General features: G+C 34.3%; 1 protein-coding gene across 2 annotated transcripts; it reads left to right on the top strand.

Moving 5' to 3' along the window:
• Window positions 1-121: 121 nt before the first annotated feature.
• LOC132704520 (delta-like protein C) lies at window positions 122-5,557 on the top strand. Of its 2 annotated transcripts, none has more exons than XM_060674545.1 (6): window positions 122-355; window positions 3,697-3,994; window positions 4,043-4,234; window positions 4,615-4,675; window positions 4,734-4,864; window positions 5,038-5,557. In XM_060674545.1, exons 1-6 carry the CDS (start codon window positions 266-268, stop codon window positions 5,316-5,318), a joined length of 1,053 nt encoding a protein of 350 aa, XP_060530528.1. In that variant the 5' UTR covers window positions 122-265; the 3' UTR covers window positions 5,319-5,557. The 2 variants fall into 2 exon arrangements, with proteins under 2 accessions (XP_060530528.1, XP_060530529.1); XM_060674546.1 differs by lacking the exon at window positions 122-355 and adding an exon at window positions 374-1,435.
• Window positions 5,558-14,015: the final 8,458 nt, after the last annotated feature.

The raw sequence follows: 14,015 nt of genomic DNA, 5'->3' as shown, positions 1-14,015 counted from the left end.
ACCTTAGTTGCTTTTCTTCCCTTTCTTCCCCAACCACTCGATGTTCGTCTTTGTTTTGTGGTCGCGACACATCAAAACTCGACGCTCTAGAAACTACTACCGCACGATGACGTAGTCGTGCATCTTACTGTACATTTACGGAAGACGTATCGGGGTCAATGGTACCGGGACGGGTACGCAGAAGACATTAACGGTGAGGCCAAGTTCACGGACGGTAGTACCATCGGCGGAGCAAAAAAAGTTAATTAAATGGTGAATTTTAAAAATGGGAAATCGTTTAATACAAGTTTTGGTGGTGTTGGGTTTCGTTGGGTGCGTTTGGTGCGTGCGTTACGTGCCTAAATGGAAGAAACAGGTGAGGACAATGAAGAACACGTATAGGTCGAGTTTTTGTGTTACACAAATACAATCGGCATACTGATGGTGCGCTTTCACCCGCCCGTATTCGGTCGTGTTTCCGGTAGATATTTTGCAACTTTCCAACGCAAAACGGGAATATACAGCATTTTTGTATTTTTTAATGTTTCTTTTGAAAGCGAAATCGCATTGAGGTGGGTTCCAAAATTCATAATTTAATTTCGCTAGAACTCACCATCCAACAACCTCCTGACGACATAAAGTACATATAAATTACAATTATTTTGAAAACATTCCAGGTTACAGCGCAAAAAATGGCAGAATATCGATTTTTGGAACTACAAATTCCGGATGATTAGCCTGTAATGCTCTTGAACTAAAGTAGAATATCCTATTTACTTATTAACTCATTAATCACCAACATCTGAGTAATGATTGTTTTCATTGCGAAATAAGAGATATTACACAGGTCTAGGGTGATTTTGATGTTTGAAAGCTGTTTGCTTATTTGTATCTTTTTGGGTCCCCCTTTTTACAAAAAACGCCATATTTTTGTTCTAACGCGTAATTTTTTTTATAGCGCTATAACAAATTTTATTTTATTAATATACATACCTATGACATGAATATGTTTGTTCCATGTTAGGCATGATTTTTAAATGAATTGATTTTTATGAAATTAAATGTGATTTGACAACACTGGATAATATTAGATTTTTCTGCAAAGCAACAGAGTTGGCGCAGAAGTGTCAATGCAGCGTTGTAACTTGCTTATGCGCAGTTTGTTTGTATTGGTAGTCGTGATACTGTGTTCTCCGCTGTTATCTTCATTGTTGTGTTCTAAAATGGATAAATATGGAAAGAAGACTTTGTGTCAACAATCCAAATAACTTATGTTATATCTGTAGTAGTTATGTTGTAGTAAATCAAAGGAAAACTATAAATTCTTTCGTGAAAAATATATTCCAGCCTTATTTTGTTGTATTTGGCTTCCCAAATTTTTTGTTTCGTTTGCGTTGAAGCATTAAGAACCTGGAAAAAGGGTAGGAAAAACCGTCCAAGCCTTTGTGTTCCTATGGTATGGTGAGAGCCTAGGAGTCACAGTGATGATCGTTATTTTTGTTCGTGTAGCGTTCAAAAATTCAACAGAAAAAATACGAAACAATCAATCCTGACTCTGCTAACCACACTAGATTTCAGAAGTGTTTAACCAGAGCGAATTAAATGATTTCATTAGAGATTTGCACCTTCCAACGGATGTCATTATTTTACTGAGGAAGGACCACTAGTGTATTGCAGCAATATTCCTGATTTAGGATTCCACTTTTTTACTGAATAAAAAAAAATTGAAATATCGTTTTTGTTTCCTTTAATATTTGCAAAAAATCCTTACGTGATACAAATAAGTGCACAGGATTTTTGACATCAGCCTACCAAAATCATATAAAATTAGTTTTCACAATAAAAACATCTGTCAAAAAGTTTATTTTGTGTTAGCAGTACCTACTAGTATATTATGCAATAAGTGCGATAAACGGCATTTGAATCACGAATTTATTTGACACGAGCGGAGCGAATTTTTATTAAACGAGAGACTTAAAAAGTCTACTAAACGTGTTGCACACTATACTTTTTCTACGACCGTTAGTTTCTGGGTACATTTTCGCAAAACAACAGGAATAGATTCACTGACATGGCCGTCAGAATTGACACTTATAAACAAGCGCTAGTGGTTTTTACAAACGGAAACAGGGGTATGTATTTAAGTGTGCTTTTTTTCCAAAGTTTAACTTTCTTGTATATTTAAAAAAAAGATGCTTGCCATTTTCATATAAAATTGTTGTTCACTAAAATATTAATAAAACTTTTCATGTTAGTGACTGGTTTCTCGCAGAATTACACTTCTTCAATATTTTTTCTTAAATTTGTGCGATAAGTAATTATGTTGGTGAAAAAAAAGATTTTTTGTAAGATATAAGTAATTTACACTCGATCTCATAAAGTTTTTCACAAAATATTCGAAAACGCTCCAGAGAAAATACAAATAATATTAAATAAAAGTAATGCTGATAATGCTTCTAGCGTACCTAAAATTGATGCTTTATTTTTTATAATACATTAGTTTATTTTTGCTTTCGTTGTTTTTTACTGGTTACGTTGAATATGCTATTATTCATTTTTAATTTTTCTGGAGCGTCCTGCTGAATGATATTACTTTCACAAGAATTACAGATGCAGCGTTGGGATTGGTTGGCTCACTGCCACTCTAGAATACACAATAATCTTCTAACAACTTTACAATAGAATAGAATAGAATTGAATACACAATATTCTTCTAAAAACTTTATCAGCTACACAATTTTTGCCTTTCCTGCGTCGAGATCGCTTCGCAAATAAAATTAAAATTTAATACGCACAAAATGGCACTTTACGCTGTTGGTAGGAAATTGACTAGTGCGATTTATAAAAAAGAATACACGAAAATCGGTATCTTCTTTATCTAATGGCCTGCGGTACAATAACACGATTTTCGTTTATTCTCCAATTTTTACAAGTCTGTATAACGAGATGATGAATATTTAAATGGAGACGTTGAAATATTCACCGAGATCGATAGGGCCGTCGCGTCCCTGCTTGTCGCTGAATTGTTTTCATTAATGTGGCGAATATTTTAACAGGTTCCACAGGTAATCGACCTACTTCTTCGAGTATATTTCTCCTGAATTTCTAATAGAAATTTCGATCGTCAAAAATTGTATTTTGAATTGTTTGAATCAAGAGACTATTACAACTTAAAAATTAAGAAATGTCATTATTTAATCCTGAAAAGGACAAATAAATAACAATAAATCCCAATAAATATAATAGCATCTTATATCTTATGATAACTATTTTTTTTTCGATACTTTAGGCTATAATATCAAAGTGTCTTTAGCGTAGATGGCAAGTTTTATTTAAAAAAATTTTTTTCAAACGTATATAAACAATGTGAAGTTTTGGTTAGTTCCGACGTGCGTTTTAAACGATAGTTTGGTGTCAAATATTACGCCCCAATTTTTTGCTTTATTAACCAGTGGAACAGGCGTATTTTGAATGTTTATGTTTATTTTTATGCAAATCACAGGCAACATCCGTTGAGCCGTTAGAAGTTAGATAGAGACACAAAAAAAGCTAAACAAAAATGTTAGGTTAACATTAAAAAGTACATATTCTTCTCGACGAATAGTTTTCGAAGTACAGAACTTTGGATTCTTTTTCGACCACTTTGTACATACGTTCTTTGATTTAGACTTTTCGTCACTTACTTATTTTATTGTTTTCCTAATATCAAATTATTAGGCGTGTGAAATCCCGACCGCCCAAAACGAACATTCTCACTACATCTGCTCAGACGACGGCGAAGTCAAATGCCTACCCGGTTGGACCGGTGATCTTTGCGACGTACCCAAGTGTCGACCTGGTTGCGATCCGCTCCAAGGCTACTGCAACCGTCCTGGCGAGTGTCTCTGCAAGCTGGGCTATTACGGCGAAAGATGCGACAGATGTATACCATTACCCGGATGCCAACACGGCTACTGCAACACCAGCTTCGAGTGCATCTGCCACGAGGGTTGGGATGGACTGTTCTGCTCTGAACGTAAGTCTTTGATTAGTTTTAGTGCCGATGGAAACAATCTTTCCGTAGCGATCTGCAGAGCCGATTGTCACATAACCAGGGGTTATTGCGAATCACCTGGAGAGTGCAGGTGTAGACTCGGTTGGGCGGGAAAAACTTGCAAGGATTGCCAGGTACTACCCGGTTGCGTCCACGGGTATTGCGAAAAACCACTCGAGTGCAAGTGCGTTCAGGGTTATACCGGTATACTCTGTCAAATTCGTAAGTAAAGGAATCCGAAATGTGACTTCCATAGGTTTCGCATTTGTGTTAAGCTATTCTTCATTCCTTCAGTCCCAAGAGCAAAGTGTTTTTTAATAGATTTTTGTTACTCATTTAAAACTACATCCAAAAATAATTTATTTGAATATAACTGATGTAGTTGGTTAAAAATAACTTCGTAAAACAAAAATATAGTAAAACAAACCTCTTAATTAACGCATCTGTATTTATGTTGTCCTATGATCAATTTATAATTAATTTTCGCATCTGTATCAGGGTAATCCGTACCCCAAAATTTCAACAAATATAACCTCTTTCAAGAAAATAACTCTGCACTGCTACTTGGCAACCCCCTTCTTATTTTCAATTTCCCCTTTCAGCGATTTGCTCAAAAACGTGTCACAAGGAACGCGGGTACTGCCGCAAGCCGGGAGAATGCAGGTAAGTCCCTCTAACCCACCTGGGCGACTTCCGACCACAGTAACGCTTCAATTTGCAGATGCAAGGTCGGCTGGTGGGGCAAGAACTGCGAGAAATGCTTCCCTTACCCGGGATGCGTCAACGGGTCCTGTAACAAACCGTGGGAGTGCAACTGCAAACCCGGCTGGGGCGGCATGCTCTGCGACGAAGGTAAAGTCCGTTTCAAGAATATTCTCTTCGATTCTTGTATGCAGTGAAACTTAAATGATACGTCCAAACGAATATGGAGGTGGGGATTTGGCACCGGTTACAAAAAAAACTTGAAAAATGAATTTTTATTTTGATATTTTTTTAATAAACACTTATCGCACTTGGTCCTATAGAACTAAACAGCTGCGAGAACCAAGTAGATATATGCAAGAACGGGGCAAAATGCATTTCGGTAACCAAAGACGAAGGAGAATATAGGTGCATGTGCCGCGAAGGAACCTACGGGAGAAATTGTGAGTTTTCTGAGTACACCACCACCACGGCCACGACCACCTCCAAACAGACAAAGATAACGCCGGTAAGGACTACGTCAGCGGCGGTAGCCGTCGTGACTGCAGTAGACCCAGATGATTCCACCGCAGCACCACCTCACGTGGTCGACAATGAGACGTAGACTAACGTTGTTATTCATTTTATTTAGTTATTTACTTATTAATTTATATATTTAGTAGACAATAAAGTCTTTCGTATTCAAAACAATCCCATTAAACCACATTGTGCTATAATTGTGGTGGAGACAAAGTGGTTCTAACCTATCACGTTGTTACCGCTCCTAGTTTTAGCTGTAGAATATCTTCAGTCATCTTTAATAAGGGAGTAAAACCCTAGAAAAATAAATAAAAAACTTTTAGAAGCGTGTGCAGTTTTTTATTTTCCACAAAAACATTAATTAAAAAAATAGACACATTGTAGACGGCTAGGATATAGAGACAAATTTAAAAAATCTAATAATACAGCAACAATCGTTAATAAAACTCACACTTAAGCCACGGCGTACCACAAGGACGCATATGGGGCCCTATACATTCATTATTATTTATATCGATAATGATGAAAAATTCAATTAAATTAAGATGTCATTTACTTATTTTTTCTGAACCGGTCCGCTACAAATGCTATTAACAGCAATTTGCCCGTTTTTAACCGCAACTGGGTCGATACAAACACGGTTAACGGCCTTGGATTTTGCAAAAATCGCGGCCGTTTTCATTGTTAACGCTTCGCAAAAATCGCCGCAACACTCTAGGTACCTGCTCAGCAAATAATTGTTAGTCACGGACGTTCTCTTTCCTTGGAGCTGATAATTTTCGTGTTAAATTTACACCGTTGATATTTTGCCGCCATTATTTTTGCATATGCGTCCCTAATTCAGTGGTGTCTCACAAGTGCAGAAAATAATTTATTACATTTTGTAGAGTTAGGTAGAGTATGTCATGATTTATTTAATATTAAGTAGCGTACAGAAAATCACGTAAAAACATTTAATTTTGCAATAGAACGTAATGAACAACTTCTCGACAAGTCTCATATTTTAGAAAAATTACCCACTGTGTGTTTTTTAAATTGATAAAGTCAGAAAAGTGGTCGTTAATTTAATCAACATTTGAATAACGTGCAATTTCGATACAAATTGAAAAAGAAAATGGCGACAGAAACAATTTACAAGTAATGAAATGTAAAATCAAATTAAATTGGTAAGTGGATATTAATTTACAGATGTTTCTAAATGTATCCAAAATTCTTTGGCTCAGGGTTTCTATAATATCGGGAGGATCAAATGCATAGACCTCATTCTTTATGTAAATTATTTAAAAAGTTGTAGGTTTCAGTTCTTCAAAATTAAATTTTTTGACAGATGTTTTTATTTTTAAAACTGATTTTATATAATTTTGGTAGGCTGATTTCAAAAATTCTATGCATTTATCTGTATCACCTCTGGTTTTTTTGCAAATATTGAAGAAAAAAAAACGATACTTATAAAATAACTTATTTTTTTATTCAGTAAAAAAATGGAAGCCTAGTTTAAAAAAAATGAAAAGAAAACTTTACTCGTACTTTTTTGAGTGAAAGCTGAGTTGAACGGACATTCGACTGTGTGTTTTTAAGGGCATATCCTGTTTTAACATCCAGCAGTAGTCCGCCATCATCGTTATGCTCAATCTGCCTTGGTATCGCCGTTCCATTTCCTTAATGTCCTGGTGGAACCTCTCTCCCTGTTTTTCGCTAACTGCTCCAAGATTTTCAGGAAAATAGTTCAAGTGTGAAAATAGGAAATGCAATTTCAAACTCATATTACAACATGTTTTAAATAATACTTTCGTAGTTTTCGACCTTCGAATTCCCAAGAAACTTATCAATTAAGTGAAACCCAGGCGTTTTTCTCGACAGTGGTCATTGTCTTTGCATAATGTTCGTATCTACGGCCCAACAAAAATATTTTCTTTTATCTTGGCGTGAGATATGGCTGCAAATTTCTTGCTCAAATATTTGGAACACCGTTCAGAGCTTTAACAAACAAGTCAAGTTTGATATGAAGACGAAGCAGTACAATTTTTTGGAGTCAACTAAATTATCTCTTAATACATTTTTGCTACCAGGTGTAAGGATCGTTCTAGAGGACCATTCTTTTTGAGTCCGCCCTACTATCCCACTCACAAATAAAGTATGGAAATTTTGTATAACCCCCTGTTATTCTACGGGCATGCACAGCATTTTAAGGTGACCACAAAGCATCCACTGATGTTCTTGGTAGTTTACTTTCTTCAAAAAAAGTCCTAAATTTTCATACGTGTCTTTTAAATGTACTGAATGTGCAACGGTAATCGAGGCCAGTTCGTTACCATTGTGCAATAAAACGCCTGTTTCATGATCACGGTAAAAGCTCGATGTGCCGCCAGGTGCCGGTAAATGCTTGTCACGAAGTACGGACGCTAACAATTTGGATGCAAATCTCTAATTAAATCATTTAATTCGCTCTAGTTAAACACTCCGGGCTCTCTGAAATCTGATGTGAAATCTGAGTCATCTGGGTCGGAATTAGATTCCTCTGAATCTAGCAATATGACGTTTTCTAGTTCTTTGGAGCGGTAGGTAACGGTACATCTGTCCAACGAGGAACTGGTTGTCTAACAGAGTCAAGATTGAGATACACAATTTGTTTCTTATTTTTTCTGTTCAATCCTTGAATATTACACGAACAAAAATAACAATCATCACTGTGATTCCTAGGTTCTCGCCATACTATAGGAAATCACATTTAATTTAATAAAAATCAATTCATTCAAAAATCATGCCTATATTAATAAGATAATATTTTTAAGATATAGAGCGCTATAAAAAAAATGACGTGATAGAGCAAAAATATGCGGATTCTTGGGAAAATGGCACCCAAAAATATACAAATAAGCAAACAGCTTTCAAACATCAAAATCACAGTAAATATATGTAATTTATAATAGGTGCTCAATTAAAAAGAGTTAGTTAAATTGCCAATGATCCCACACTCAACGTTATTTCCAAATCTAGCATGCTCTGCACTTCGTTAGTGTCGATTTTCATTACACTTCGTAGTATACCACATACAGAAAATCAGTTTCCTTAAGTTCTTCAACTATTGTGGGTTTATATCGAGGGGATTTCCTCTTATTTAACACTCTCTCTGTACCGTTGATTTTGATACACCAATTTCCTATTCCACAGTTCTACAGTTGTAAAATGTTTCTTTTGCGATTCTAGGTAATTTTCAATAGGTCTCAACAATTTGTTTGTTACATTTATGATTTTAATGAGAGAAAACGTACTACTTATTAAAACACAACTTTTATAATTTGAATTATTTAATTGCAAATTCTCTTTAGATAGAGAATAGGTGATAAATAAATCAGAGCCTACTTATAAAATATTAAGCCCAAACTTTAAGAAGTGTGATAAAATACTTTTTCTACTCCCGCTTGTAAAATACCACGTCAGTTTCCTTTTCCACGAATCCGAGCCACTTCGGACATCTCCGGGATTTTACCGCACGGATTTGGGAGCGATCGGATGTTTTCGGAGATATTTCCCACGCTTTGAATTTTGACGTTTGTCAATTCTGACGGTCATGTGAGTTCGTGTTGTTTTACGAAAATGTACCCAAAAACTAATGGTCGTAGAAAAAGTATAGTATGCAACACGGTCGGTAAACTTTTTAACTCACACCGCACTTGTTGCATAATATACTATTGTGTACTTGCAAGACGTCACCGAACTGGAAATTTAATGATCTTTCCAAAAATAGAAAAATTCAACATTGCGGCCATAAAAAAAACGATAGTTAAGGTGGGTTACGAGATGCCAACAGACAATAGAGACATGTCATACACGCAACCTTACTTGTCTTAAAAAAGTGTGAGAAGAATGTCACATTTTTACAGCTGTCCAGTTAACCGTTTTTCGCCGATTTTCTAAAACCTGAAGCAGGTTATCAAATGCATACCAAAACTTTCTCCATTCAACCTTTGCTGTAGGTATAATAGGAACGGAGATCCCTGCATAGAGAAGCGAATATGTATATAGACTTCCTCAGACACTCGTCCGTTAAACACTCGCTCCACTCGTGCCAAAAGAAACTCGTGATCAAATCAAATCAAAACTGAACCAGGCGTTCCCCTACCACCCTCCGGCAAGTATTTTTTTTGAGATTTAAACACATTTGATTGTGATGTGATTATTACAAACGCTGCTTGGCCAGGAAATCCTAACTTGAGACGTATTCGTCTCGGTTGGTGGTTTCTAACCTAATATTGTTGTCAATTATATCACGTCTATCACGCGTTTTTTCTGAATTAAAAAAAAGCTGGCGACCTCGGAACTAATACGCAAAAATTTCACGCTAATCGGTGGTCAACCGGGTTGTGGAACAATCGAGCCTTTTTCTTGAACACCAAACGATTTGTATATGTTTAATTAATTTTCAATGAAGATATTACGAAAATAGATTTCCTTATTAGAAGACGCCATGATAAATTTCATCGCAAATATGAAAAGCACACTTCATCGCAAATATGAAAAGCACACATAACATTGGGTGCTTCAAAGCGTGATACCTGTACGTTTCTTGACATCCTCATCGGTGTTTCAGCACATACAACAAAATATATAATCACAGAAATAATAACAAATAATTGCGCTTACAATTCTTGCCAGTAATTGCTGTAATTTCTCCTTATTCCTCAAAACGTAGTTCAAGGACAAGAGGGCATACAAAAAATTAGGCTAGAACCTACATTTTTCTTCCAATTTTCGGCATAAGAGAATCCAGACCACATTGCAAATGTGTGTTAATTCACAATAGCCAAGTTAAAATGTTTACGCGTTTCTTGACTTTTAAACAAAGTCAATTTCGTGTTAAGGTAGGACCAAGGAGAAAAGCTAAATGCTCGTCTTTCACATCTATAATGAACTTTCCAATCGAATCTCCACGCTGGTACAAAAATACGCCAGAAAAAAGAAACCTTTTAACAAGTACATAAATACGTAGTAACCGTGACAGGTAGAAACTCAGTTTCAATGTACCGCACCTCGCCCATAGATCCACAGAAAAACAAGTGAGAACGTGCCGAATCACTTATACCGGGTGATGCATTGCCGAACGGAACATAGGAAAGCCCATGTAAATTTTTAGGTGCCCAAGTATTGACTCCCCTGTACATTTTATTGCAAAGGTGTAATATCACTTTTTGAAGGGACCGTTAAATTTTATTGAATTAAATATGATGGCAAAATTAGAAACTTTTTATGGTTTAGGTGATAAATGAACCACCAGTAAAATACATTTTGACAATGACAACACGAGAATTGACAATGAAAAGTGACAGTAACACTATTTTTATTTGTGATTGGCATGCGTCATTAAACGAGCTTTAATTAAAGATATATATGCGTTATTCAATTGAAGAAAAAGTAAGTAAGTAAGTGGTATTACGTAGGAAACAGTCCGAAATGTTTAGAGTTTATTCTCCTGCTATACCTTCGATTTCAACAATTAAACATTTTATTAACCAATTCGAGTCCAAAGGCAACGTAATAAATAATAATAAATGCAAACGTTCAGCTGAAAATGTTGATAATAGAGCAAAAGAAAGAAACAATAGAGATTTGAAGATCCATGGCCAAGCTGTAAATAAACGATGAAGAAAAAAGAGTATCATTTTCTTTTGAAATGATGAAAAAGCAAATAGTGATAGGAATTTTTGTTTTACTGATAAATGTACATTCACACTCAACAACGAACCAAATGTGCAAAACTGTCATTATTGGAGCCAAGACAATGAATATCGATTTGTTCATATTCGAAGCCAAAATCCTCAAAAATAAAAAGCAATGTTAAAAATAAATTTTATAATCACATTCAACATTTACTAAAAAATAATGTTTCTTTTTAGCATTATTTTCTAGCCGCATTTTAATTATAATTATTAATTATTCTTAATAAACGACTTGAGGGTCACATTTATATTCCTTCCTTGAAGCTTTCTTGTTGCTTAAACCGTACTTTAAATGAAATTCATTCCAAGAACGCTTTAAGGGACACGGAGGTCTTAGGAACCGAGTATGAGTCTGATCCTAAAAAACACATACTTAGTTTATTTTGAATGTGTGAAACCAAATGTGCATCTCTTTATTGTAATCCAACCTTTATCTGATATGTCATTGTCCAGCTTGACGTCAAGTTTTGGTTAGTTATATTGACCTTTTGCAATTTTGCCATCAGATTTAATTCAATAACTGAAGATTGGCTTATTAAAATTTATTCAAACTCGGCACTTGAGATAATCATACCGGCCTGTTCAAAAAGTTTTACTACAACTTTGCTATAAAATGAAAAGGGGAGCCAATATTTGGGCAACAAAAAATTTACATAGGATTTCCTATGTTCCGTTCGGAAATACATATATGGGCGTCTCTAAAAGGCGAGGAAAAAATGCTACCCTAAATTTTTGGCGGCGAAATGTGACGACCTGACCTGACGAAAGATGACGACGTCGGTAGCATAATTTACGCAACATTTAGAGACAGAATTTCTGCAAAAAAAAAAACGAAAACCAATTTAAATTCCGATTCGAATCAATCAGGGATCGGGTCTAACAGACATGTTTCCGCTTTGAAAAACAGTCGAGATAACGCACGCCAGCGTAATTGGCGCGCTAATTGAAAAATTTATTAATTATTGCGTTTCGTACGCTAATTGGAAAATTTATATATATATATATATATATATATATATATATATATATATATATATATATATATATATATATATATATATATATATATATATATATATATATATATATATATATATATATATATATATATATATATATATATATATATATATATATATATATATATATATATATATATATATATAGACAATTCACAATTGAAATGGAGAACCAAAATACTATTAACTTTTTAGGCATCCCTACATCACATACAAAATGAAATAAGAACAAGTTGGTATACTAAGAAAACAAAATCATCACGTTATCTGAATTTTAAATCTAATCATTCCCTAGCACAAAAAAAAAATCCGTCCTAATAGGTCTCGCAGACAGAGCAATAATGTTATCCGATCCAGAATATAGACCAGACGCAATTGAAAAAGCAAAACACACACTTGTAGAAAATAATTATCCCATAAACTTAATTAATAATATGTTTAATAAACGTACCAACAAATTTTATAATAACGTAAACAAAAATCATCATCAAAATCATCAAAGAAAATATGTATCGCTACCATATATACCTGGATTATCATAAAAACTCCAAACCATTTTCAAGCAACACAAAATTCAACTGGGACACAAAAGTTATAATTTACAAAAAACATATCTCTTCACTAAATTCAAATCAACAATTCCAGTTGAAAAAAGAAGCAATATAGTATATGAAATTCCATGCTCTAATTGAGACAGTGTATATATAGGACAAACAAGCCAACATAAGTATGACAAAAAAACAAAACAGCTCTTCATACCCATTGCGAAAACACCAAACACACATTTAATTTTCAAAAGTTAAGTCAAGTTCAAGTCTTACTAACAGAACCTAACACCAAAAAAAGAGAACTTTATGAAAGTATAGAAATCCAAAAAAACAAAAATTCAATTAATTACAAAACCGATTCTAAAAACCTTAACAAAATTCATTCAATTTTGAACTAACAAAATTAAATTGTCCAATATAATAAAAAATAATAAAAAACATCCGTACCTGTTTTGCATGCCATTCCAATCTGTATAAAATATTCGCTGACAAATTATTTTTATTTTTAATATATTAACACAACGTCAAATGTCATTAATTGTTATATATGTCACCTATACAAAATAAGAATATTTTGAAAAAGATCGAAATTGCGATCGAAACGTTAATAAATATTTAGAAGAATCACATTAATTATTTTCGAGACCTAGTTCTTGAATATGTCTTGGAAATCACACGTTCAATTATCCAAGGGATTAATTTAATTTATGTTTGAATTAAATATGACTATGGGCAGAGTGAACATCTTTCCATGTACCTACAATCAATTAATTTAATTAATAACTATAAACAGAACATATTGAAAATAAATTAAATATATAGTCTGTGGTTCTTCGTCCAGTCCAATCATAACCAACCAATCAGTGATTTAAACTGCTAAAAATAAATTGATTAATTAATTGAATTAATCAACCGCTGTTGCAATCTGTTGCAACCTGAAATAAATTGTGTCCTTTAGATTTGGTGTATGAATTGTAAATAACCATTTAACCACTACCATTATTAAACATAGTTAAAAATAAACAGCTTGTGTTTTAAAATTAGACAGCCATTCGTCCTTTAAAGCCGCTCAATAAACAACGACTTTGCGAAGGAAAGAAAAACTCCAAGGTGTCCGATTATTTATTTATAACATTATTATTGCTTATTTATACTGCGCTAACTGTTTAAAAATATCTGCATATTATATACTCCATTTGAGGCCGGATACTATTACGTTTTGTGCACAAAAATGTCCCCGAAGGCGCACCCATTTCTAGACTTGTGCGAAATATTCGTTTTTTAAATTTCATTGACAATTTGCGTCATTTGATTGTTTTAGCCGCCACTAATTACGACGTCACTGCGAAGCTGTGCAGTCAATTTAAATTGGAAAATGAGGCAAATTCCAATAGGAAAAGACGCGCCAGTAATGAGGATTGTCTCTTAGTCTTACGGAATGGAAGAATGGAGTGTTCTGATTGTTTGATTCATTTATTTACCCACACGAGAATTGTTT

The sequence above is a fragment of the Cylas formicarius genome, unplaced genomic scaffold (genome assembly GCF_029955315.1).
Source record: "Cylas formicarius isolate icCylForm1 unplaced genomic scaffold, icCylForm1.1 PGA_scaffold_7__23_contigs__length_41026272, whole genome shotgun sequence".
Lineage (NCBI taxonomy): Eukaryota > Metazoa > Arthropoda > Insecta > Coleoptera > Brentidae > Cylas > Cylas formicarius.
The sequence above is the reverse complement of the archived record's forward strand: the minus strand, read 5'-3'. Positions and strand labels throughout refer to the sequence as shown.

Bases quoted from the DNA above. Each gene is read 5' to 3' on its own strand.
- LOC132704520 (XM_060674545.1), top strand. From the start codon at position 266: ATGGGAAATCGTTTAATACAAGTTTTGGTGGTGTTGGGTTTCGTTGGG. The intron at 356-3,696 runs GTGAGGACAATG...TCAAATTATTAG, and splicing joins TGCCTAAATGGAAGAAACAG to GCGTGTGAAATCCCGACCGC. The intron at 4,676-4,733 runs GTAAGTCCCTCT...TTCAATTTGCAG, and splicing joins CGCAAGCCGGGAGAATGCAG to ATGCAAGGTCGGCTGGTGGG.